Genomic DNA, 27,863 nt, shown 5'->3' with positions numbered 1-27,863 from the left:
AACATAACAAAAGTTGAGTTGACAGTATCATCTTTTCTTCCATTTTCTTGAAATGAAAATAATTATTTTGATCTATTAACTTTAATGAACATTATACATATATAACATGGAAGCAAGAATAGCATTTTGTAGCATATAATATGTAGGAAGACAAATGGCAAAAAAAAAAGTTGAATAGAAAGGTATATCTAAGCTAGAATTAGGGAAACTATGGAACAGTGGAAAATGTGACAGATTTGGAATCACGAGAGGCCTGGGTTTAATCCTGGTGTCTATATTATAGATGACAAGTCATAACCACTTTGAACTTCCAGTTTCCTCATCTGTAAAATGGGTAGAGGAGAGAAAGCAGGCCTGGTAGTTAAGTTCTAGGTTCAAGTCTTATCTTTGACACATACTGGCCATGTGACCCTGAGCAATCTAGTTAACCTCTCAGTGCCCCCAGGCAACTAACTCCCATAGAGAGTCATTGTTGATTGGCATTGATTAGAGGGACCCCTCCCTAGAAGCTCACTATCTCAGTGAAATCAGAGTTCTGGACTAAATGCATACAAACTACATACATACATACATGTGTGTATGACGTGTGTCTATATAGACACACAAATGTATATGTCTATATTTCTATTATATATACACTTATTAACATTTATCTGTTTATTTGTGTTTGAGCTTGTATACACCCTGCACATGCTACCTCACAATGCTGTCTTGAGGAAAGTGCTTTATAAACCTAAAAGAACTCAAAGAAGGGGAGGGAATTGACTCAGAATTAAATTTTGCTTTGCTATTTGTTGCGGTTGGGATGGTGTCTTTTGAAGTGTTTCTTGGGGTGTCAGTGTCCCCTCAGCATTATGGTCATATGTCAGCCTGAGGAGTCACACAACTAAGCAGTTACTTGCCTTTGAACGTAAATCACTCCTCAAGTCTTAAGTGTCTTAGAAGCCAAATGATACCACGAAGGGATTCACCTCCCCCTAGTTTGCCTTGATCACTCACAGAGCAAACATCTTATCAAGTACACTAAGAGCAGCCCCCCCAAACCCCCAACACCCAGAGCCAGGAGAGAACTCTTGGCCACTCCAGCCCGCGCGCTCTCTCTCTCTCTCTCATACACACACACACACACACACACACACACACAGAGATAAGCTGTGAGGAGAGTGGAATTTATTAGGCCCTGGGTTCTGGCTGCTCCACTTATGATTGTGCTTGTAGACGTGGGGACTCCGAGGCCAATTTGTTTGGCAGGTCCCTTGTTCTCCTCAATCCTGCCTTTTGAAAGACCATGCCATCAAACAGAAAGGGAAGGAACTACAGCAGCCCAAAGTGACACAACTTTAAGGTTACTGACATGTTCATTCTCTGAAGGCACAAAGCCCGGCTCGGTGTCTTCAGGCAAAGTCTTGTGATGGTCAGAGGTCAGCAGTCTGACACGCCAAATGAATGGGAGGCTTTCTTGTCTCTATCCATGCTGATAACGAATCTCTCTCAATCAACAGGGGATCACGTTGCCCCCTCCCCATCCGCACACCTCACGGATCTCTCCCTCACACAGCCTAGCCCAGGATCTGCCCCACACAGAGCAGATATGATGCGGTGGGCTGAGAAATGGGGCACATTGCCCCAAGGTAGCTTTGTATCAGGACTAGAAGAAACTCAGCCAAATATTTGGGAATACAGAGAAAGAAAAAAAAAAAGCCTCCTTCTCTTGGGACCCACATAAAAGCTATGGGTCTAAACTGTGCCGAGTTTGTGCTGAGCCTTGATCCCTATTGCTACAAGCATTGGGTTAATTAATGAGCTTTTCTCTGGCCCAAGAAAGAGACAGTCACCATCCCCTTACCTCCCCATTGGGCTGTTTCTGAAAGCTCACTTGTTTGTTTGGCAAGACTGAGTCTGAGCATTGTAACTTTTTTTTTCTATAGACAGATCTGTCATGCCACTGAAATACGCCACAGAATTTTAAGCAGGGGGAAAATGCGCATGGATTCATTTAGAATATACACATGAATACTGGGCAAGGTCTTTATTCTGGATTTTCTCATGTGAAATTTGTAAGGATCTTAGTCACTAATCCACAGCTTCTAAAGCTTAAAATGTAGATATCAATATAAAATTTTATGCCTAAAAATTCAAGTTTATTTATTTAAATACATTCCAGGATATACATCCCATTTCACTGAATAGTGCATGACAAGTTTGGAACTCGGTTTAAGAAAAAAAAGTTCCATATTATGGTTCTGCTCCTTACGCAAGTTCAGAGTCTGGTAGCCCAAAACATACAGCCTTCCTTTTTAAAATAGTAATTAAACACAGTCATTCCTTACAACAAACAGCAAAGAAAAAACAATCCGAGACTAGATTTTAAATTTCATATAATTGTTTGTGATCATGACATATTACACGTTTATATACATGTACCTATATATGTTCCTCTGCTAACTTTAGCATTGGCAAGTTAGCTGGTTTTAAAAAATCATTAAATCATTAAGATGATAGCTTACATAAAAAATTTCCCTATTCTTTCTATATAAAATTAGAAACTAGAATTCATAATTACCAGTAAAAATAATCCTCTTAAATAGAACTTAGTTTGCATTTCTCTTATAATGAATGAGAACTCATATCATGTCTCATTTTTGTATTATAGTTATATGTGTATGTGCCCTATCTTTCTACTAGATTAGTAGCTCTTTGAGGACAGGGACAGTCTTATTTAATCTTTGTAATACTGCATAACAGCAATCTGCACACAGTAGGAGCATTTGTATTTGTGGAAGAGTTGGCAGAGAAAACAGTTTGGGGACCTCTTTACCCTCTCTAAATATAAATAATTTAACGGTACAATGAACTAACAGACATGTTAATGTGCTATAAAAGGACAAAGTGCTATACATTTGTCGTAGGGATAAGACATTGAACAATCAGGCAGTCATGCTCTCAATTAGTTCCATCCTCAATGCTTGACAAAATGGCCAAAAGAAGATTAAAAACAAGAGTAGACATGTGAAAGAAAGGGATTGCATCTAAACAGATTCATGTAGATAAAGTTCAGCCAAAAGCTTCAAAATGGGCAATGGGTGACATGCTTAGGGAAATTCAGTTCTAAAACCCTATCTTCTCTTTATTGCTCTCAGGTTATCCTTTTTAAGACAGATGGTTACTCTGGCTCTAGGGCAGGCTAATGTTCAGAGGAAAGATTTTCTCACCTGGGAGTCATCAACTTTTGAGTTTAGCCAGCAACTCTTAGCTCTTGAATACTCCCAACAGGATTGATTTAAAGTTGGCTAAAGAAGATACATACCATGAGGAGAAGAGGAAATTAGTGAAATGAAATGGAAAGGGCACAGAGGGAAAGGTATAGAGATGGGTTGAGGGAGTCAGAGAAAGGGGAGGAGGAAACTTCCTCTGTTGAGGGTCTAGCAACCTCATTAGCCCTAATGTTGAGCTATGCAAGTCCAATTAGTGTCATTGGCAAACCTAAAGAATCTGTAAGGAGAGTAGGAAATGGGGGAAAGTAGAAAAGAAAGAATTAACAAGAGAAGAAGAGAAAGGTATAGATAGGTTTTTTATGTGTATATATGTATATGCATATACATATATATTATATATGTACGATGGTACTGTGCCATGGGGGCAGCTAGTTGATGCAGTGGATAGAGCATCAGGCCAGGAATCAAGAAGACCTGGATTCAAATCCTGCCTCAGACATGTACTAGATGTGTGACCCTGGGCAAGTCATTTAATCCCTATTTGCCTCAGTTCCTCATCTGTAAAATGGGGGCATAATGGGGAAGGAAATGGCAAACCACCCCAGTACCTTTGAAAAGAAAAACCCACAGCAAAAATCCTTGGGGTCATATAGAGTCTGACATGACTGATCAACTATTAGAATATTTCCTTACTCAGTTACATTGGATGCCTACCTCTGCTCTTCTTCCATGATTCCAAAGCTATTAAGAGCTGGAGAGCTCCTTGCATATTCACTTCTATAAATCCCCCATTTTCAAGTCTTTTCCTATTCTACTTCAGGAGGCCCATACAGATATTGTCCAGTCTAACTACTCCTTGTTCTTCCAAGGGTAATGGATTTGATTCGATCTAGAAAGCCTGAAGAACCCTATTAGCTTCCCAAAATAGTAAGGAAACACAAGAGAGGCTTTAGTGGGTGCCCCCTATCGCTTTCAGATGTTGGAGATAGAACCATGCTTAAATTATAATTCTGAAGCACCCTGCCTCTAGTAAGAGAACCTAAGACAGAAAAGGGCAAAACTGAACAGCATAGAACAGCAATGTGAGTCAGAGATAAGTGCAAATATTTCAAAATGAACCTCAGGTCAAATGCACCCATTTTGTGTGTTGAGGAACAGGTATTGACCTGTTTATGTTTAAGACCCCAATGTTATACCTTGGCTGAGCATTAGGAGATGTGATTAACCTCAGCGATTTAGCCAAGCAGAGCTTGTCAGAAAAGGCATTTCTAGGAAGCCTGAAAGCTGGTTCCACTACTTCCCAGGGACAACAGTGAGGTCATTTTCTAAAAATAACTAGAAGCATAACAGCTCAAGCACCCCTGATGCTGGGAACCAGAAGGATAATTGTTATTGCCCCAGCAAAAGGGACAGAGAGGGAAGGAGCTTAGAGTGATGAATCAAAACTGTTTGTACAAGTGCAAACCAAATACTCAACAGCTGAAATATACAGCATCTACTGAGTATGTATGAATGGCATTGTACCCCAATCGCACAATGGCATAGGTACCAGCCACTGTCCAACCTGATATACTCCCACACAGAAAGACAAAAGGACCAACCAAGAAATGCAATGGGGCATGATTCTTATGAATGTGTGTGTGTGTGTGTGTGTGTGTGTGTGTGTGTGTGTGTGTGCGCGCAAACATATATGGGCTCTTCCTTCTGCCCTGAATGGTTTCCCAAGTCAGCCTCTGACTCTGGGCATCCCTGGTTCAAATTCCACCTCCTCCAGGAGGCCCCTCTTGGTCTGCCCAGCTGTTGGTGTTACACCTTCTGAAGTTACCTTCTGGCTACTACTCTGCATTGGTCTTGCATGTTCCTGTTTGTAAGTTGTCTCCCTCCATTAGAATGGAAGATCCTTGAAAGCAGGAATTTGGGTATTTGGCAGGTATTTTAAAGGGTTTTTTGTTTGCTTTTTTCCTGTATCACCAATACTTAGTACAACGACTAGAACATTGTTGTCATTTTATAAATGCTAATGTATTACATATGTGTGTGTGTGTGTGTATATATATATATATATATATTGTGTATGTATTATATGGTATATGGCCATGTGTATATACATGTATATGTGCATATATATTGTTATTCAGCCATTTTTCAGTCATGTCAGATTCTCCATGACCTCATTTTGGGTTTTCTTGGCAAAGCTACTGGAGTGATTTGCCATTTCCTTCTTCAGATCATTTTATAGGTGAGGAAACTGAGGCAAACAGGGTCAAATGATTTGCCCAGAGTCACACAGATAGCAAGTGTTTGAACTCAGGAAGATGAGTCTTCTTGGCCCCAGGTCCAGCACTCTATCCACTGCCATATTCTTCTCACTGCCTCAGAGCACCAAATCCCTTCTTAGGTATTGACCTGCCAGAAAATGTATGTATGACTCAAAGAGTAGAAGGAAAGAACAGATGAGAACAAATCTCATTTGGCCATCACAGAATCCCAGAAGCATAAAATGCTGACATTGGAAGGGACCTTTAGAAATCATCTAGTCCAGTTTCTTATTTTAGAGATGAGAAAGCTGAGACCCAGAGAAATGAATAGGCTCAGGGTCACTGAGCTAGTTCGTTGTTGCTGTTGTTAGTGTTTTCATTATGGTACAATTCTAGTTAGCAGAAGCCAAATGTGGTGTTAAATGGAGGGAGAGGAATGGTAGGAGGGGCAACCCCCCCAAATGTCTGAGTCCAGAGACTGACCCTATCCCCCTCATCCCCCTCCACCTGCTACTCTCAATCAGGCTTAGGTAATGCAGGAAAGAGATTTTAAATTCCCTAGGACAGAAAATCAATAGAAAGAAACCTCCAAGGAGACCGCAGCCCCTGCAGCCCACAGAATCAATGCTGCTGATGACCAGCAAAGAACGCCTGCATTTTAACAAGGGCTTTACACTTTCCTCTGGCCTTCCTAAGTATCTAAAAAGAAGTGTCTGAAACCCCCAGTGACAATTAGTAGTATTTTTATTCAAACATAAGTCACTCAGGCATGTTGACCAGTAAAATAAAATGATCAATTTACTTAACTAAAGGGAAACTGTAGGATTCTCGTGCAGCCCTCCAATATACTAATTAAACGGCCTGCAGCTACAGCATTGTTAGGATGTTTATCTTAGCCTCTGCATGAGCAGTTTTTCCTTGCTGTTAATCCCATTAGCAGTAAAAAGGACATGGCTTTGAATCTTTCCATCCCATTTAAAAAAAACACACACAACTGACAAGTTGCTTAATATCAGTTGGCATTTTGCAGATGACCAGACTATATAATAACATAACCTACTGAAAAGAAAAAAGTGAAGTTTTACCTCTTTTTTAATCTTTAATTGCCTTGTATTTTATAACACTTTATAGTTGAAAAGTATAAAATCTGCAACTCATCCATCTATTTACATACCAGATAAAATAACCAAACACGTAGAAATGTACTTATAGTTACTTGTCTGGGTTCTTTTCAAGGATAAACTCTTTAGTAGAATCTGAATATTCCCATCCTTCATAATCTCCATTTTTACTCCTCTAGTCATCTCTCCTCCTAACCTACCAGAATTACTAACCATTGTTTTCCTTATCCTTCATCCTTTTTATTCATAATTACCACCCCAGAACAAAGCAATCTCCCTGTCACCCTTAACAGTCTTTCTATTTGTTATTATTCCCATTTTACAGTTGAGAAAACTGAGGCAGACAGCAGTTAAATGACTTGCCTAGGATCACACAGCTCAGGCAAAATCTCAGGCTAGATTAGAACTCAGGTCTTCCTAACTACAGGCTTAGTTCTCTATCTACTGTGCCTTCTAGCTGCCTCTGTTGTAGTTCAGTTGTTTCAGCCATATCTGATTTTTCATGACCCTATTTTGGTGTTTTCTTGAAAAAGACAAAGAAGTTGTTTGCCAATCTCTTCTCTAGCTCATTTTACAGATGAGGAAACTGAGGTAAACAGGGTTAAATGACTTGCCCAGGGTCACACAGCTAGTCCAGTACTCTATCCACTGGACCACCTAAGCTGCTCAGAGAGGGGACAACTTAATTTTATTTTCTGTGACTTTCTGTAGCTTCAGCTGAGGCAGATCAAAATAAGTCATTGTTCCCCTCCAACTCTCGCCTTTGCTTGTTGCTTATTTTCATCATTTGGAGGGTTTTTAGTGTTGAGCCATAGGCTAAAGTAGCAGAAATTAGCAAATGGCCAAATTTCTTCTTCAGGAATGTCTTGTTACTGTGATCACCAAACAGTCATCTGACTCCTGAATACCAGTGATATTTTTAAATGAAGTTTTTTTTAAAAAAAAAAACATTAAAAATTAAGAACTTGCCTGGAAAAAAAAAAGCATTCTTAGAAATTGCCTACAGAGTCCATTTGGAAGAACAGTCACACTTGGAAATACCATTAGCCCTTTGCTGACCCAACTACATCTGTGTGGCACCACCTAGCTGACTTCCATATCTCTTCTACTACATTGTAAGATTCTTGAAGGCAAGAATTATGTCTTATCTGCACCCCAACAGTGCCAAACGTGGTGATTTATATATGGTTGACGTACTCATTATAGTCAGTAAGTACTTGTTGAACAAATTAATGTACATGAAGCACTATCTCTTCATGGGAGGAAATGGCTTGTTTGTAAAAATATATTCACTAACCCACAATCCTATGGACCTGAGATACCATGAATTTAAACCAAGGAACTAAATTATATCCAGCAAGCCAGGACCATGGTGCTAAGGGACATATTTCATGCCATAACTTCAAACCAAAACCAAAGAAAGAGTCAAACCCTGCCCTCTATTATGACTGGCTCTCTTCTTAAGGCTTTCTTTTCTCCACTCCTCTTGCTGCAACCACAAAACCAAAACCTAAAAGATATGGTTGTTAAATTAGCAATATGTGTGTGTGTGTGTGTGTGCGTGTGTATACATATGTATGTGGTCCTTTCTTAACTTTCACCAAATTTTACCCATATTAATAAGACAAATCTAGCTAAAGGAATGTGGTGGGAAGGAAAAGAGAAGGCAGTGTATTTAAAAGCAGACCTATTATATTTGCAGGGATTTTTTTAAATCTTTTTTTAATTTTAGACTTGAACACTAAAACTTAAATACTTAAAAAGAAAAGAAATAGAAGCATATCATAAACTTATATATAAAATAAGAAAAAAACATGTCATGTGCACAGCAGAATGCAAGAGAGGATTCAAAATATAAGGCAATAAATTTCCATTTCAAGGAAGCCTGTATATTAAATACCACACATTATGTTAAAAGCAGTGCATTTTTCTTTGCTTCCTTGTAGGTTTTATTTTGTTCTCTGCTGTACACTTTTTATTTTGTTCTTTTCCCCCCCTTCCTCCCTTCTATTTTTAAAGGCCATAGTGTATATTGGTCAAGCTCAATTCTATAAGCAAATGGCAATAAGTCTGATCCTTTTAATTGTACATTGGCCAAACCCATATCCATCAGAAAGATTTATGTTTTCTAACCAAAAAAAAATCCCCTAATATCCAAAATTTACTTCTCCTACATACATTTCTAAAACTCCTTCCCTTCCTTGACTACTGTTGTGTAGCTAAGGTACTCATATGCCAAGTCATGAGAGCAGATTGTGTTTTTGGTTTTTCCCTGCAGAGAGTGACCTCAGGTTGCATGGTCCACTGGCAAAATCATGAGGAGGTCTTACTAGTGATTTTAGAGTTGGCTACAGGTGATGCACATGGAAGAAATCCAAATAATCTGTCTTGGGTGCCTTTTCTTTCAAAATGCCATTTCCTTCCTTCCCTCTTGCATTTCAGATTAAGCATTCATTTCCATCCATTTATAAATAAAAGACGAAAGGACAGGCAATAGGCTGGGTATCCAATTTCTAATACCTTCATAAACATGAATATGAATATGTAAATAAGCCTCTAAGTGAAGTTTAGTTTCTGTATCTCTTTGAAGGTTTTCTGCTCCTTGCACTATATCTAAATTTGCTAAGTGTACAGATTTCAGTTTTCTTTAGAACTCTTGCTGCCTAATTTGTAATTGTAAGTTTGAGTTGATGCTTTCTGTAGATCTCTTGTTTTGGGGGGGAGGGAGGAGCAGGAAATGAAAAGAATGTGCTGTGACTTAATAGAGTAGACTGTTATATTTTCAGTGTATTTACACATCTTTTATTTCCAACTTATCCTGCATATATCATTTTGTATGTAATTGTTTTCATGTTGTTTCTCCCTCTAGATGTGAGTTCCTTGATAGAAGAGACTGTCTTTTGCCATTTTTTTTGTACCTCGACAGCTTAGCACAGTGCCCAAGTGATTTATCATCAGTCTCTTGGAATCATGGATAACTAAATAAAACTTCAACTCATTATTCAGAGAAAACAAAGCTTTGGAGGGAATACATCTTTAACTATCCATAACTGAAATCATGGAGAACCACTATGCCATTGAAAGATACAGAACGGTCAACTAGAACATCCACTGGTCTGACCTGAAATGAAATTCTACCAATGAATAAACTAGGAAAGCAAAGAAGAATTCAGAGGCTCAGCACATTCTTTCCTCACCTGCATCACAATACATTATGCCTACACCATAATATTGCCAACTTAAACAGAGTAAGACAAAGTATACAAGGAAAACTTTGCTTATCGTAACATTTTATGGCTTAGACATTAAAATTAATATCACCTAGGTTCTAAAACACATGAAATCCCAAAGTAGAGTAAGAGCAAATTGCTTAAACAGGACTTAATCACTTCTTATACATCTATTCTTAACAGTAATTAATAAACAAAGACATATATCACTGACATAAGGTAGAACCCATTTTCAAAATGTAACCTTTTCAAACAGTATTTTGTAGAATATGAACATGCAAGAGTAGAAACGCACTGGAACACTTGATCCAACAACTTGTAAAAGAATTTTTTTAAAAAGTTAAAATTAACTCCACTGGACTTTAACCATTCTGTGTTTTTATTCAGTGATCTTCTTTTTTCCTTTAAGCTGTTGTTATCTAGCGTTATTTTAATGATAAAATCTCCACACTCCAGCAACCTAGAACTCAGTGTCCTGTGGCAGCACAAACTGAGAATGTCTTATAATAATGGGATCATATCAGACCATCAACCCTAATCCACCAAAGAATTTGCCATGAGAGTTTGGTAACAAGAAGCATATTGTAGCCATTTCTGTCCATCAACAACCCCCTTAATCTTAAAAATTGATTAAAATACCGAAGTTGGGTGGGATGTGAAACCAAATACAGCGCTATGATCACAAGACTTACGGCATCCACTCTCATCAGCTCCATCTGGACAGTCTCTAACTCGATCACACCTGTATTCGTTTGGGATGCACTGACCATTAGGGCATGTCATCTGCTGGCTTGAACATGTCCGCCCAGCTACAAAAAAGGAAAAAGGACATTGAATTTATATTTCACTCCACATACAGACCAATGGGTTTTATTCTTCCTCTGTATTCTATGTCTACCAAATATTAATGAGGTCATTAGGTAGGAGAAAGTGTTGGGAGGCCAGATTACCTTTACTAAGCCCCAAAACAGTGTTTCCAGGTACAAGGTAAAGATTAATTATGGTTGCTGCTCTGTTCCCAACATTCCTCCCCACATTCACCTATTAAATTCCTTATCTTTTAAAGCCCAATTCCAATACTGCCCCCCAAGCTGGTAACAAGCATCCTCTCACACCTTACATAGCTCTTCGTATTCTAACCCCCAATGCACCTACCATGTAATACTGTGGATTACAGCTATAGGTACAGATATTTGTGTTTTATCACCCCTAAATACTGTGTGCTGTGGCTATCTGCATTTGTTAACTGTAAGTTTCTTGAGGTCAGGGATCATATATCTCCCCTTAGCCTAACAACACTCTCCAATAAGACATGCCTAATTAATGTCGGTTTACCTGTGTTGAACCACGTAAAAGACAAGTAGATCAGAATGAGATCAACATGCATAGAGATAAAACGAAAACTAAAATGAGGGAAGAGGCTGGGTAAAGAATTTAGTAGCTGGTTGGAGAATGGATTTTATTAATCAAGGAAAGATTCTTTGACTTCTTTAAAGGACTCACACACTCTACCATAACACTGTCTAGAAGGACTGGTGAGGGCAAGGCATGACAAATTTTACGGATTTTTATCTCTAGCTGAAATGAGTCAAACTATCTGGTGAATCTGAGTGTTAGATTTAGAGGGTACTTCGATTACAATTCACATGCAGATAACACTTTACATGCATTATCACTATGGATAGTCACAGCACCCCCTGTGAGCCAGATGCCATGGTTCCCATTTTACAGATGCAAAAAACTGAGTCTAAGAGGCTGTGACTTGCGCAAGATCTCAGAGTGTATGTATCTGAGGCAGGATTTGAAGTGGGGAATCTTCCCAACTGAGATACAGCAGATGGAATCCCACTGCTTCTCACTTGGTAAATGTGAGGTAAAAATGACCACAGCTGAAACTGTATTAGCTAATAAGTGTTGAAAATTGTCCTTATACATAGATTAGTGAAATGCTTAGGAAGGAAGCTGACTTTCATCAATTCTCCAAATACAATCACGATTCTCTTTTGGAAAGGGATATCTGCCTTCAGACTTCCAGAGCAAATAGCAATTAAATATAGAGCTTCACATGGATACATCAGGGAAAAAACTTCAGATGTCAAAATTATTTTTTTTCTGCTAAGAAAATATTAAAAAAAAATTTAGACACCTGAAAGAGGTCAGCTACCAAAAATATCCTGAAGAAGAGGAAGAACTTAAGAGGAAAAAAAAGCAAAATTATACAAGTCCTTCAAAATGTGCTGATGCTTTTCCATTTGGTAAGTTAGACATTAAGAAAATTCTGCTATAATTACCTATGTCTTATGTTTCCCAAATGTTGTGACATTTGAAATGTTTATGGTTAATTTATTATGTTTTTCTTAGTTGCTAAAAATTAATCTGTAACATGTATCTGACAAAATTCTACATTATGAAATCTCTATCAACCACATTTCCCAAAATTAAGCACAGAAAAATTAACCCAATCCACATATTTCTTAATTGTATTAATTTTGCCTCACAATTTCTGTATCTACTCCAACAAATAAAGTTTAAGTTAAGAGGTAGACGTTGTTAAACTGTTTGATTTCTGGTCACTGCATGGGCACGACATTCTTAAAATTATACCATTACCTTTATCTGAGAAAGGTTAAGAAGGTTAATCTCCTCTGTTAAATTCCTGTAGAATTTATTTAATCTAAGGCTATGTTTCTAATTGCTCCCTTGAGACTGAAAAGATCTCTTTTCCTTCACCCAAAAGCAAGAACAAGGAACTCTAGAGAAAGTGTGAAAGCAACTAATCCAGGTGTCAGCATCACTTTCATTTTACTGGTTCTACCTGAAAAACCTAAATTTACCTTTTCCTACCATTTAATTCTTCTAGTCCTATATTTGGCCTTTAGGAGTTCTAGTGTTTGTCTGGGAAGCAAAATTTAAATTAAAAGCTTATTAAAACTGCTATTCAGTATACACAGAAATATGCCAAGTATAAAATTTCAAGTTCAGCTATCCAACAAGATTTCAAAGAATTTAGATAACCAGTTTCCTAAAGTAGTAGGTAGATGAAAAGGAAATTCACTGCCATGCAAACAAATCGTCACCGACTCTTCCAGGATGCAATTAATCCTGAGAATTAATGAAGAAGAGTGATTTTCATTTATCTTTACTTACTTCTGGGGAATGGAGGGCTAGTATAAAGAAAAAGTAATGGACTGACAAGTTAAGAAACTAACCCTATTCCCCCAATTACCGAGCTCAGTGTTTCAAAATCCAAAGGCATTTGAGTGCTTGTAAAGTACTCATATAAAGTTACTGGTTTTCATGTACATATATAACATTTCCTCCATAAAAAGTAAGCTTCAGTAACAATGACAGCATTTCTCTACACTGAGCCCAAGTATATGTAATAAATATTGGTAATTCCTAAGTATGCAGCAATCACAGCATAAAGGCTGCCCCTGATTAAAAAACCGGTCTGCAATCCTGTTTATGAATTTCAGCCTAAATCCTTTCCCTGCTCTACACTTGACCAGGCAGGGTGGTAGGAGTTTTCATCACCTCTGAAAATGAAGGTCTTTCACATACACCATTTCCCCCATACTGTGTCACGGCCTACACAGCAGTGGAGGAGAGGTGATGAGGAAAAGACTGAAGGAAAAGACCAGGTGTCTGGTCAAAATCTCAAGCATTAGCATAAAAAGACAGAATAAATTTTCTACATTCTTTGATTTAAACCAAATTTATCTGATGTGGATTTTTCTAAAAAAAAAAATCTCTATTCTGCATCATCAAAAGACTCCTTGGCATCTAGTGACATGGCTGAAAAGGGTTCTAACTCAGTACAAGATTCCCACGTACTGGGCCAAATTCCAATCTTTCATACATGCATCCAGGAGTCAATAGGGGCTCCATCAGCATGCATCTAAGGACAAAATAAGGCCCTATGTAAAGGAGCCATCAAAAAACATCTGCTTTTTATTTGATCGGGGGCAACTATGTTGACAATGACTGCATTAAGTTGCTAGCCAGAATCTTGATGGACATTAAAATTGGCCCTGGGAAGATTAACCTTGAGATCTATTGCAAATTACAAATTCCCAATTTCTATAGAATATGCATATGGTGAACAGAAAAACCCCTTTCTTGATATGTGGTAGGAATCTAATTGTTAATCTTAAAGTCAGAGATTTTTTCCACCATGAAACAGGCCCTTTTCTAATAGCCTGCAAATCAGTGAACATTTCTACATGTTTTCAGTTAGAGGGGAGATATGGAGTAGTGAGGCCACCTGCTACCCTTAGAAATTCTATCTGGTAACTTAGCATCATGGGAATTTTCCCAGCAATACTGAGCCTAATCCAAATGAAAGAGTATCACACAGTGGGGCAATATCCTCATCATGCTAGACAACATGCAGTAATAGAATGTAAGCTCCTTCTGTCATGGACTCCTCACTCTTGTTTTTGAATTCACAGTACCTCCCACAGTGTGCGTGGCACACAGTGGGCCTTAATAAATGCTTGGTGATTGATTGGCTCAGAGTACACAAAAGACGCACAGCCTGCCCTCTCACATCTGACCCAGGCCTTGGGTATGAAAAGCCTGAAAAAGATTAGTCTTTGAATCATAGAAACTAAATTGTAAATAAGTAAGTCTCAATTTAAATGTAAATAAACTTTAGAACAGGGGTTCTTCATCTGGGATCTGTGAACTTTTCTTTAAACATATTTTGGTAACTGATCATTTTTATTTCAATAGAATTCATTTTCTTTGTAATCTCATGTATTTTATTTTATTCATTTAAAATCATTATTCTAAAAAGGGTTCCATAGGTTTTCCTAGCTTGTCAAAAGGGTCCATGACACAAAACAGGTTAGGAACCCCTCTCCACCTCAAAAGAACTGGTACTATGCTTGAGTTGTTAATGTTTCCTACCATCCTTTTTGTGAACGCTATTTAATCCCACATTGCTTCACCCCTACACCTAAGTCTCCAGCATCTTCCAATTACATAATTTCCTTGCAAGCTGCTACAGCTTTAAGAAAGTAATTGAGCTGGAGAACTCAAAGGACCAAACACTACCGAGGAACCTTTGCCATTTTATCGAGGGTTTAAGTAAATTTTTTTTTAATTTGTAGGACGCTGCTCAGCAATTGGTTTTAATTTATTTGGACATTAATATCGCATTTCACCACATAACGGTCGCTACCATATAATTGTCGCACCCTGGGGTTTTTTTTAGTCCAAAAATTGGTTCATAACCTTTTATCAAGTAATCACCATATGGTATAATTCTGTTTGTCACATCATTTTAAAGGTAAATAGAGCCACAATGTATTCAGCAGTGGCATAAGGATACACATTTATCTCTCGCCTATTACAAGCTGGGAGCCTAGAATTCTCAGTGCATGCACATTGTCAGTATTCAATTTTAACATATATTCATGAGTATTCCAGGCATGCTAATCTTGCACCAAAGATTTTTTTTTTTGGTGAGGAAATTGGGGTTTAAATGACTTGCCCAGGGTCTCACAGCTAGTGTCAAGTGTCTGGTCTAAGGCCAATTTGAACTCAGGTCCTCTTGACTCCAGGCCTGGTGCTCTATCCACTATACCACCTAGCTGCCCAGTAATAAATGATTTTTAAGTAATACCAGCACAATTTTTTTAAAAGCTTCATATAATGGTCACAGTCTACTTTTTGCAAAAATTTAGCATAAAATCTGCGACGATTATGTGGTGAAATGCAGTAGGTCTTGGTGGTAATTTTAGTAGCACAGATTCTCCACCTAGCTGACAAATTAATTTTTGAAGGCACATCCATCCTACTGTCCTACTCCAAAACTGGAAATGCCTTCCTATCACCCCTAAAATAAAATCCAAACCCTTCAACTTGTCAATTAAAACCACTGACAGCCCCTCAAATTCAAAACTTCTCCTCCCATCTCTGTGCCTTTGTAACATAACATAAGCTGTTCTCCATGCCTAAAATGCACTCTCTCCACACCCCCACCTCCTTAGCTCCATGAAGGCACAGCTCACATATCACCTCCTAAAGCTTTCCTTGCTCTCACTAGTAATTAGCACTCTCTCCCTCCTCCAATTATCTTGCATTTATTTATCACTGTACAGCTTCTTGAAGGCACAGACTCTTTGATTTTTGTCCAACACAGTGCCTTATACCCAGCTGGAGCTTACTGAATGTTTTTAATCTAATTGAAGTTGCTATCATCTGCTAGAGTATTCACCTGCCTCTTAGTGGCATGGAATCAACCCCATGTTGTTGAAAACCAAAGAGGCAACCTGGCCTGAGTGGACAGCAACAGACATTGAGGAAGACCAGGATTCAAATTCTACCCTTGACACTTGATGGCTATGTGACCATGACGAAGTCTCTTAACCTCTTTAAGTTTCTTCCTCTATAAAATGGAGATGCTAATACCTATAATGGCTATCTCACAAGGCTGTTGTGAGGTTCAAATGACATGTTAGTAAAGCACAATATTGATGTGAATTGTTATTAACTATTAAATCATAGGAGACAATGACTATTAGGGCAGCTAGTTGGCAAGGTGGATAGAGTACCTGGCCTGGAATCAAAACTATTAATCTTTCTGAGTTCAAATCTGGCCTCAGACACTCACTAGCTATGTGACCCTGGGCAAGTCACTTAAGCCTGTTTGTCTCAGTTTTCTCATCTGTAAAATGATCTGGATGGAGTCGTTAAGAGTTGGACATGACTGAAAAATGACTAAGTGATAACAAAATTAAGTCATGGAAGAGCTGCAACGTAGTTTGTTTTTGTTTTGTTTTTATCCCAATCTGATTTCAGTGGAGTAGGGAACACCTACCAATATACAAATTCCAATGTAGAATGGAAACCATTCTTCAACGTGTAGTCTTATGAAGTCATTCTTATAAATATGAATCAGTTCCATATATATGTACATATATATATATATATATATGTAATTTGTGATGGTAATTTTCACTTCTACCTTTACTATGTTTCTAGATCACCTAGGATAGGACGTGATTGCAACAAATGCAGGAACAAAAGGAGAAGCCACCAGCAATATCATTTCTGTCGTTGCCAGGCCCTCCATCCAAACACCCAACTCAAAGCATTCATTAAGCACCTACTATGTTCCGGATACTGTCCTAAGACTGGGGGTTCAAAGAGAGGCAAAAAACAGTCCCTGCTGTCAAGGAGTTCACAATCTAATGGGAAAAATAACATGCAAACAACTGTATATAAACAAGATAGGACAAACACAGAAACGGGAAGCTTAGTTTCGTTGGGAAATAAGGGGTAAGAGGTATGCAGGCATCCAGTTCCAAAGAAGCAGATCCAATACAGGCTCTTCCTTCCCCTTCCTCAACCCATCCAGTTGTCACAGCCTACGTAAATGAAGGCAGGGACCAAAAGGGCTTCCAGATCGGCCTCTGAGTCTGATGTAATCCAGTAAAAAGGCAAAGGATTTCTTTATTCCTAGTTACTACAATTTACTGGCAATTCTTGAACATAGTCATACTTTCAATATCATGAGATGGTTAGATTGCACAGGTTTCCTGGACATGCCAGCTGCCTTCACGTATGTCTCTTCATTTGGATGAGGGATTACATTTGTTCTTCTTAGACCCAGAGGGCAGATCTAAGAGTAATAAGTGCAAGTGGCAGAAAGGCAGCTTCCATAGGCTTAACATAAGGAAAACATAACATATCTAACAGCTTATTCATAAGAGGAATGGGCTCCATCTTACTGGAGGTCTTCAAAAAAGAATGGATGACCACTCGTGTTAGGTGTTTTGCAGGGAGGTAATTCTTTTTCAGGTCTGACCTGGACTAGATGGCTGTCGAGGTCCCTTCCGCCTATGAAATGCTATGATTCTATGACTCCTCAACTAATACGCCCCTTAGTCAACATTTATGAGCATTAAAATAAGATCAAATGCTCTATATCAATGACAAATTAGAATATCATCCCATGTTCACTTATGAGACATTGACAGAGCACTGGGTTCAGAGTCAGAGGACCTAGGTTAAAATCCTTGGTTCTGCCAATTACTAGTGATGTATATTTGGAAAAATCTTTACCTTCTCTGGACCTCAATTTCTTCATCTGTAAAGTGAGATAGTGATATCAGTTTACCTCTAAGATCCCTTGTGGCTCTAAATTTATATGACCCTATTGTCCTATTCAAACAATGCTGGGCTGTCAACACTTACGGCATTGCTGATGTTCATCTGACCCATCATCACAGTCTTCTTCATCATCACAAACCCAAACCCGAGGGATACACTCTCCATCACTGTGACACTGAAACTGGCTTGCTGCACAAGAAGGATGAGCTAGAATAAACCAGAAAACCACTTAGTCTACCAAACATTCAGCAAAAGGGGTTCAAAAAGGAACAGCTTTAAAGTTATATGAACAAGTTTATATCCATAAAATTCCACACAATGTTCTTAGGTGCAAAGTACAGCAATATAGTATAAAGGAGTCTGTAGTTCTAAGTAAGAAGAATCACTGAAATACAAAATCCTGTTATTTAGAGGTAGACAGGACCTCGGAGATCACCAAATCCAACTCTGTTATTCATAGCCAAGACAGGTAATCTTCTCGCAGGCTCAACCAGAGTTTCACACACGCTAATGAGTCACCAAAAAAATGCAATAAAATACATGGAAGATGTATAACTTATATCAGACTGCTTATCATCTCAGGGAGGGAACAGTGGAAAGGGGGAGTATTAGAATTTGGAAGTCAAAATTTTTAAAATGTTAAAATTGTTTTATATAAATAAAAGATTACTAAATATATATGGAAGAAAAAAGAAATGAAACACAAAAATGCCCTCATTTCATGTTTTTAAATGTGATCAAATTATGAAATTATATTTATAAGTTTTAAATTAACTTTTAAAAAATTCCACAGTGAAGTGATGTCTAAAAGGAGAGTAATATTGTACGGATTGCTGTTCCTTCACTGTTGGGCAGGGAGTGAGGAATGTGGAGGGATGTAATCCCAAATTTTTCCATCTTAATTGTAACTAAATGGGCAAGTATATGGGTACCACTTATATCTGTAAATGAATTGCTCAATGGTACAAGATATCTCCCCTTCCTCATGCTCAGCCACTCCCAACTAGTATAATAGGAATTCAACTGTAGTACTATAGTTCCTCCAACAATTTAAGACTCAGTCAGTCCTTTTCAGTCCTTTCTTTTTCTATTTTGTTAATACCTGAGGTAAAAAAAAAGACATGATGAGGAATCATGGGTGACTAGGTTTAAATTGGGAAAGATAATCTAATATATGGCCACACTACCATCTCCTATAGTTCCTTTGTGGTACCTCAAAATGATGATATTATATTATACCCCTTTATAAATGAAGAAACAGAATCAAGAAGATGCAGTGACTTGTCCAGAGTTAAGCAGTTACGGGTGGCAGAGTCAGAAACCAAGTCCAATCCCTTCATGTAACAATGGGCTTCTATTTAGGCCAAGAGCCATAATCATTCAATTACCAATGCTCTTGATTTTTTCTTTTGGTAGACAAAAATGTCCCTAATGAATGAACAAAAATTGCTGTTAATATGCTTCCAAAAATCTTCAAGAACATTTTCAGAGGTATATTTGGTTTCTGGCACATGGCCATAGGACAGATCTTTGAATGATGAAGACATGATCCACACCCTAACAGAAGGTGGGGCTGTGCTCATTTCCAACATTGAAATAGAATTCAAAAGACATGGATTCCAAAATTAATAATACTTCCTATGTGTTAAAGTTTTAAAAGCCCCCAAAATTTTTATGTTAATAAAATGAATTTTCATACCCCTCTTTACAATCCCCCCATCTTCACTCCTCACTTACGGCAGCCTGCTTCGTCTGTGTCATCTGAACAGTCCTTGGCTCCATCACACCGCCAATGTGCAGGGATGCACCGGCCATTCCCACAACGGAACTGCCCACTGTTACATGCTGTAATGCAACACCCCAAAGAAAGAGAAAATTAATCAAAAACTCAAGCTGTGATACAAAAATAATGAATTTCTCTTGCAATCCCCTTCACATCACAATCCCATTTTACTCTGAAGACATACAATAATAATAACAACCAATGTTGGAATAGCAGTTTAAGGTTCACAATGCACATTTCTTACAACAGCCCTATGAGGTAGGTAAAGCAAATATTATACCCCTTTACAAATGAGGAAACAGAATCAAGAAGATTCAGTGACTTGTCCAAAGTTGAGCAGTTATATATAGGTGACAGAGTCAGAAACCAAATCTGATCCTTTCTAGGTGAAAATCTAACGAAATCTAATGCCTTTTCTACTAAAATGCATTGTTTAAAAGAAAAAAAAACTTTCTTGAGCAAGTAAAATTTTAAACCAAAATCAAGTTGAATTTTTTTAATCCTTTAAATATAGATTAAGTCCTTTTCTTTCTGTCCCTTTTCCCATCTTTTCATTACACATGTACACGGGAGAGCAGACTTATATAACTATATTATGGTAACCTTCCAGAATCTATTGCAGAGTAGAGGAAGTGTAGGAGAGACAGAGATGAGTTCTGTCCCAAAAGGAGATATAAATATATGGACAAGGAAATATGATATTCTGGGAAATGCCAATCTACAATGATGCGAAGAAGTTATAGTGATGAGGATTTTGTGATGATAGGTCTTGAATCCAAATCCTGGTTCTGTCATTTACAACCTGTGTGATGTTGGAAAAATCCTATGCTTAACCTCCCTATGTCTCAGTTTCCTCCTCTGTAAAATGAAGGGGTTGGCTTCTAAGGTCTCTTTCAACCCTAAATCTATGATCCATCCTAGGTCAAAAAAGGGAAAAGAAAGGTGAAATAGACTATATTGTTTTTGCTGCTATAAGCCCACCTCCATTTTCCAATAATATTCTCTTGTATATGATGACCAGACAGTATTGTTAGAACATAATAAACACATAGGTCAAGACTTTGGAAACAAATCACTGAATGATCCAAATAACTTTTTTCATTAGATTATTCATCACCAAGGGCAACGTAGCTGAGAAAATGACTTCTAAATAAAACCATTTGCTACCATCATCATTTTTAAATAGTTCCCATCTTCATCATTTTAAAATCCATGTTCATAGAGCTACATCATTCTTGGACTCAGAGAAATAAGCTTTAAATAAGTATTTGAGCCATTCTCCACCAAATTCTAGGTCTTAGCTCTTTTCTGGAAGCCAAATCAACTTAGGGTCTATCAAAGGACACAAGTTTCTAAAGACAGCAGCATTCCCATGTCTTCTTGGTAATGTGAGGAGAACATAAATAGTATAATGACTAAAAATTCACCCTCTCCATCCATTCATTCATTCAACAAATATTTATCGAGATTTTTCATAGGTCTTCTGGAACAAGTGGCACTAACTTGGCAGAAGTAAATCCTCTGTAGTTTTCCCAAATGTCTAGCCAGGGACCTCCCTAAACATCTTGTGCCAAGCAGGGAATTTTAAAGCAAGCAACTAACAGAGAAACATCTTGCAGAGGACTCAAAAACATTCTCTTTACAGAGTCCAAGGTGGCAGGGATAAGGGTGGAGGGAGTTGATTCTTTGGCATTTGTGTGTTTGTATTTTTTTTAATATCTCCCATGGGCTAATTAACAATCATGATGAATTACCAATTTCAATTATTTTGTAACTCAATCAAAAATTAGGTAAATATACACCTACTCCTAGAAAAAATAAACAATGCATTATCCTGACTTCATGTAAACAAAAGGCACATCGACAGAGTCACATAAACACAGTTAAGTGATCTATTCCTTGGGGATAAAGGCTACTTTGTGCATGGAATGTTCAAATCTGATTGTCTGGTAGTGACATCCTGATTTATAATGTATGCTGCAAATGGTCAGAAATTTCCCTTGCCTAAATGGTGGTACAGAGTGGTACAGGAGTACATACACCCAAATACCTTCTATAGACTAATGCATGATGGTGGTTGGTGGTGCAGGTCTGGGGTTGGTGGTGCAGGTCTCTTATCAACTACCTTTAAAACACAACAACCTCCCTTGCAAAAATGCCCTGAAGGAATGTACAAATTCACTCTGGAATCCCAGAACCTCTCATTGGATTTTGCTCTACAAAGCAATATTTCCATAGGAGATTAGGGACTTTGGGGGTTTAACTGTTAACACAACATATATTAAATCACTTTTATCAATTAGGTCTATTGTTGGTAATCCAACTTAATCTATTTGTAAAATCAGTGTATTTGTCTCACCAGCTTCTAATAACTTCTGATTGAAAAAAATTTTTAACAATATATGGCTCAGTCTACTTGTAAAGTATTCATATCCCTAAATGAAAAATATATTAGTTTACAAAGAAAATATTTTCAAGAAAACTCACATAAAAATATATTGCCCTTTTGAGTGTATACATATATATGTATGTATAATCAATAAAATTTCCCCAGAAACATTTAGTACAATTAAATTGTAGGTGTCAGTTTTGTTTTTCCTAAAGCATTATATTTAAATATATTCCTAACAGGGCACAAGACAGTCATTTATTTAAATATTTTCTTAAACCAAAACCAATCATTAGAAAACACAGGAAAAGTATACCTGTTTGAGTACATTAAATGTTTATGAAAATTTTTTCAAGCAAGAAAGTTTGTAGGGATTTAATATACTGAAATACACTTCCAATCACCTTAAACTACCTCAAATAAGCAATTCAACAAGACTTATTCACTCATTCAATCAGCAAATTCTCTTTAATTCATTTGTCAAATTCATCTTTCAGCAGGAACCTTCCATGCCTGTTTACAATTTCCAAATAACTATTGATTAGAAATATCTTTGTGGAAAACAAAATAAACTAAGACTTCATGTGCCATAAAGCCTCTTAACAGACACCAAATTCTGGCTGAGGTAAGAAACCTCAAATTAGAAACCAAACTAGAAACCAAATTAGAAAGCAGGAAAACTAGCCTCCCTTGAGAAATGCAAAGGGCTTGGAAAACAGTTACAGATACTTGGATTCCATTTTATCTTCTCTGCACTTTGATTTCTAGGTAGTTTTTCAAAAAATTTGGGGTTTTTTTTTTCCATACAAACTATCTACATACTGGCATGTGATCTTATTCCTACTTTGTTGTTCAAGAAGCGCTTCTTTAGTATCTACTACATGCAAGTCACCATGGTAGGCATTGGTATAATAAGGTGAAGTACTATGAAGTTAAGTTATTTGTCTACAGATGTCCAGGAGATCTGGAAAAAAGCCAACCTGGCATGCTAAATTCTGACTTAAAACCTTGGATTTAAGGTTCTAGGTCTAAGTAAAGTATCTTTACTTTACAAAATATTTACAAAAATTTACAAAATGTCTCTGAAAAAAACTCATCTTCAATTACATATCTTTAAGCAAAAGATGATTTTGCTTCACTACTAACTTCTTATATACACCACTCTCTTCTGAAACTTCCTGAAATAACTAGCACTGTGCTGGAGCCAGCTCAAACCTGCTTGAGAGACCTGGTTGTTAAATTTTCAGTCTGGGCATTTACACCTCAGAAACTGACAAACACTATAGATCAAGGCTTGATTTATTGGGGGTATTTTTATTCTATAGAAATATAGAGAATGTGTTAATAATGCAAATTAAACTTCAAAGTATGTCATGAGTACATTTCCCACCCCCCCTAGAGCCAGTTGTTACATATTTACCAGCATACCACTGGCTCAAACCACACTTCAGGTCAAAGTTCTTGTTAAGAGAAACCAGACTGAAAATTAACAATTTAGAGGAATCATGCATTAAGAATCCCTTTGAATGCTAACCCCTTACCTTCTAGCCTAGCTCTAGCCACCACCACTACCAACCCCCAAAAAAACCTATCATATTCAAAGATGATATAGGAAGAAATCCAAGCAGAGATTGTAACTTTCCCAATTTACATATAAGATCCAAAAAATTCAACCTTTCTGCAAAGACATAGACTTTTCCAACAATGACAAGTGCATTGAATGAATGAATTAAAAACGACACAGATGTAGTTGGGTCACCAAAGGACTAATAGAATCCAAGAGTGACTGATTTTCCTACATGGGCTCTTTAAGAAATTTCTAAGAATGTATTTTTAGACCAGTCCTTAATTTTTAATGCTTTTTTAAAAACTTCATTTTAAAATATCAGTGGTGTTCAGGAATCAGATTATGGTTTGTTGCTCACATTAACAAGCTATTTTGTTATTAGTTTGCTATTTTTTGCTAATTTCTGCTACTTTAGCCCATGGCTTAACACTTAAAAACCCTCCAAACGATTAAAATAAACAAAAGTCAAAGGCAAGAGTTGGAGGCAAATGATGATTTATTTTGATCTGCCTCAGCTGAAGCTACAGAAAGTCACAGAAAATAAAAGTAAGTTTTCCCCTCTCATGGCAGTTAGGTGGCATAGTGGATAGAGTCTGGGCCTGGAGTCAGGAAGACTCATTTTCCTGAGTCCAAATCTGGTCGCAGACACTTACTAGCTGTGTGACCTTGGGCAAGTCACGTAACTGTTTGCCTCAGTTTCCTCATCTGTAAAATGACTGTAGAAGAACATGGCAAACTACTCTAGTATCTTTGCCCCAAATGGGATAATAAAGAGCTGAACATAACTGAAACAACTGAACAACAAATGTTCTAAGAACATGACAAGGCATTGGAGATGCAAAGACAAAAAAAGGGTGAGATAACATACACATGAAAGTGTATGCAAAAATATAAACAAAATTTAAAAGCTACCAAAACATATTATTTGGGCTTGGAAATGGGAGTGTATTTGCTGTCTGATGATCAGGCTCATGAAATTCAAAGAAGCTCATCACTAGAACAGTGGTCACCAGGTGATAGATTTTTTTATTGGCCCAGAAATTCAACAGTCTACTAAGATATAGGCAAAGAAAGCATTAAAACCAGTGAAATCACAGATACTTTAAATCATTCAGGTCAGTAATATGTTACCAGGTTCAGTCAATCAATAAAATGCCTATTTAGATGGATTATTGTTTTCATTTCTGAGTACCATTATTTTAGGAAGGATGCTGACAAGCTGAAATACGTTCAGAGGAGGACAATCAAGATGGTGGGAGAACTCCAGACCACGCTATTCATCTGTGTGCGCTTTGAAGGCAGAGATTGTTTTGCCTCTTTTTTTATCCCCTGAGCTTAGCACAGTGCCTGGTACACAGCAGGCACTTAATCAATGTTTAGTGATTGAGTCACATACTAGGAGCAGTTGAACTGGAGATGTTTGATGCAGGTGGAACTTGGTAACTGTCTTCAAGTATTTGAAGGGCTTCAATAAGGAAGAGAGATTCAACTTGTCCTACTTAGCCCCATAAGGGACTAGAAGCAATGAGCTGACATCGTAAAGAGTCAAATTTAGGTTTGGTGTCCAAAAAAATCCTAAAAATTAAAGCTCTCTAAAGAGAAAGAGTTGTCTCAGCAGGTAATGGGTTCATCTTGCTAATTGAAGCAGCAGCGAGGCATGTTCGAGGTGAATTAAGCCACTAAGGACACCTTGACTCTCATCTCCCCTCGGACTCTGATGGAGACAGCCTAGTCCACCAGCTGCAGGAAATTACCCTCCAAACCAATGGTCCTGCTAGAAGCCTCAGCCATTAAAGGAAGTGACCATTGTGAAGAAGAGGCTTGCCATCTCTACCAACACCAACACCAACTCCCAACCAGTTGTTACTAGATATGGAAGCCTAAGAGCCCCAGGTATTGAGATACTCCCCCAGATCACCAATGGTACTACCAGTTCAGCATAGTCCCAGTAATCAACTTCCAGAAAAGCAACCCTTGGGAAGATGGCACATGCCAACTATTCTGCAAGTACTATAGCTCTCCACTCTACAGCCCACACAGCTACTGAAGACTGAAAAAAAGAAAGGTCTCACCAGCAAGGCCACTGGCATTGCCAAATGGTTCAATACCAGAAATGACTATGATTTTTTTGGTTTGTTTGTTTTTGTTTGTTTTTGGTTTTTGGTTAGGCAATGGGGTTAAGTGACTTAACTAGTAAGTGTTACGTGTCTGAGGCCAGATCTGAACTCAGGTCCTCCTGAATCCAGGGCCAGTGCTCTATCCACTGCACTACCTAGCTACCCCAGAAATGACTATGATTTTATAAGTAGAAATGACATTAAAGAAGATGCTTTGCTATTGAACTCTAGGAATCACTGGGCCTTTCCATTTGACTTACAGCTTAAAACTGCCTAATGTTATGTCTTTCCCAATTAGAGTAAACTCTTTGAGATCTGGAACTGTCTTATTTTTCTATTTGTATCCCTAGTACTGAGCACAGTGCTTTGCATATTAGTAAGTGCTTAATAAATGCTTTTTTATTCATTCATACAAAGGCTATACAACTATTTGTCATATACATTGTAGAGATTTCTGTTCAGCTATGGAATGGACTAGAAGTCCTATAAAGTCCCTTCCAATTCTGAGATTACATAATTGCACCTCTCACACACTGTCCCATGAGAAGATCCAGGGGAACAATAAAAACAACATTATAAAGAAAAACAGCTTTGAAAGATGAGAATTCTGATCAATGCAGTGTACTAACCAGGATTGCAGATGGCTCATGATAAAGCATGCTACTTACCTCACACATGAGAGATGATTGACTAAGATAAAGAATAAGATCTGTATCTTCAGACAGAGCCAACGTGGGAATTTTTTTTTTACTATACATATTTGTTACAAGGGCCATATTTGCTTAGTGAGGAAGGATCAACACTATCATTGGTATTGTAGGGAATACACAGAACTATGGAGAATGGGCCTTGTCTACAAGAACTTACAATTTTGGCTGGAAAGAGATGGCATTCTGACATAAAAAGTTAAATAAAAATACAATCCAGGGTACAAAGTACCAAATGTGCTGCCACTCATTTTCCAAATAGGCCTCCCTTACTCTCTTATCTGTGTCTTTACTCATGTGGTTCCCTCCATGTCTCTGCCTATCCATTTCCTACATATTCTTCAAGGCCCAGCTAAAATGCCACATAAGCCTTCCCTAATCCCTCCAAATGTAAAGAAAATCTTTCTCCTAAGTCCCATAATACTTTATTGGTACTTTTCATGTGGACTTGTCATATTCTACCTTATAGATTTTTTTGTCCTTGGCTTCTCTCTCTTATTAAAGTATAAGCTCCATGAGGGCAGGTATTGTACTTTCTTCTCCTTTGTATCCTCCTTTGCACCAAGTACTGTGTCCTGAACAAAGCAGGAATGCAGTAAGTGTTTGTTAATGAATGATGAGGGTTTTGTTTTTGTTTTTAGGAAAATTAATCAGGTGGAAATGTTACACTGGAGGCAGTGAGATCATTTCAATTCCAAATTGCAATGCTATCCAGAGCTACCCTGGGTAAGTGTAATGCTAAACTAGAATATGGGCCTTGTGGCCATGCATTAGACCAGAATACTTCCACTTCCTTCAGGCCCAACCTATACCTCAATCCCTGCAGACCTAAAAGCCTGACGTGTGGCTGTCAGGTGGTCAGTCGATGACAACAGCAAATAGGTGAAGAATATCAATATAATCCAACTTCACCCTTGGGTCCTGTTCAGTGTCTCCAGGTTGCAGTCCATTAATTTGGGCCTCACTTCCAAGACTGGAGATACTTAAATAATTAAGGAGTTAAAACCTAGGACAGCCAGGTGGAGACAAGCAGGAAAGGAGCAAAAAAGCCAGACATAAAACACTGGCAATATCAGACTTCTCCCAAAATGATTTATCTTCAGTTTAGCTAGACCAACACCAAATGGTGTTTCCGATGTTCTCACCTTATGTCTCTCATTTAACCTTACAGGTAGCAGGACAAATTTATTCTGTGCTTTAAAAAAAAGCTATTTCCCCAGAGGGTACATGGTGCATGTTTCACCTCAGTCTCCACTGCAACAAGTAACAGTGATGCCCTTGGGTTCCCCCAAAGAAAAACTAAGGAAATCCCTAACAATTGGTCTGTCCCTGTGAAGGATAAGTTGGAAACAACA

General features: G+C 37.8%; 1 protein-coding gene across 2 annotated transcripts in view; it reads right to left on the bottom strand.

Annotated features, from left to right (window-relative positions):
• The window catches only part of LRP2 (LDL receptor related protein 2), a 252,103-nt gene that overhangs the window by 187,151 nt on the left and 37,089 nt on the right, over positions 1 to 27,863 (bottom strand). For both annotated transcript variants that reach the window (XM_020990917.2, XM_020990918.2), the window contains exons 2-4: positions 19,683 to 19,790; positions 18,030 to 18,152; positions 10,517 to 10,633 (exon numbers count right to left, since the gene is read on the bottom strand). In XM_020990917.2, coding sequence (XP_020846576.1) covers positions 10,517 to 10,633; positions 18,030 to 18,152; positions 19,683 to 19,790 — 348 coding nt within the window. The remainder of the gene's footprint in view (positions 1 to 10,516; positions 10,634 to 18,029; positions 18,153 to 19,682; positions 19,791 to 27,863) is intronic.

The sequence above is a fragment of the Phascolarctos cinereus genome, unplaced genomic scaffold (genome assembly GCF_003287225.1).
Source record: "Phascolarctos cinereus isolate Bilbo 61053 unplaced genomic scaffold, phaCin_HiC Scaffold_726;HRSCAF=1367, whole genome shotgun sequence".
Taxonomy (NCBI): domain Eukaryota; kingdom Metazoa; phylum Chordata; class Mammalia; order Diprotodontia; family Phascolarctidae; genus Phascolarctos; species Phascolarctos cinereus.
Note: the sequence above shows the minus strand (reverse complement) of the source record. Positions and strands in the feature narration are given on the sequence as shown.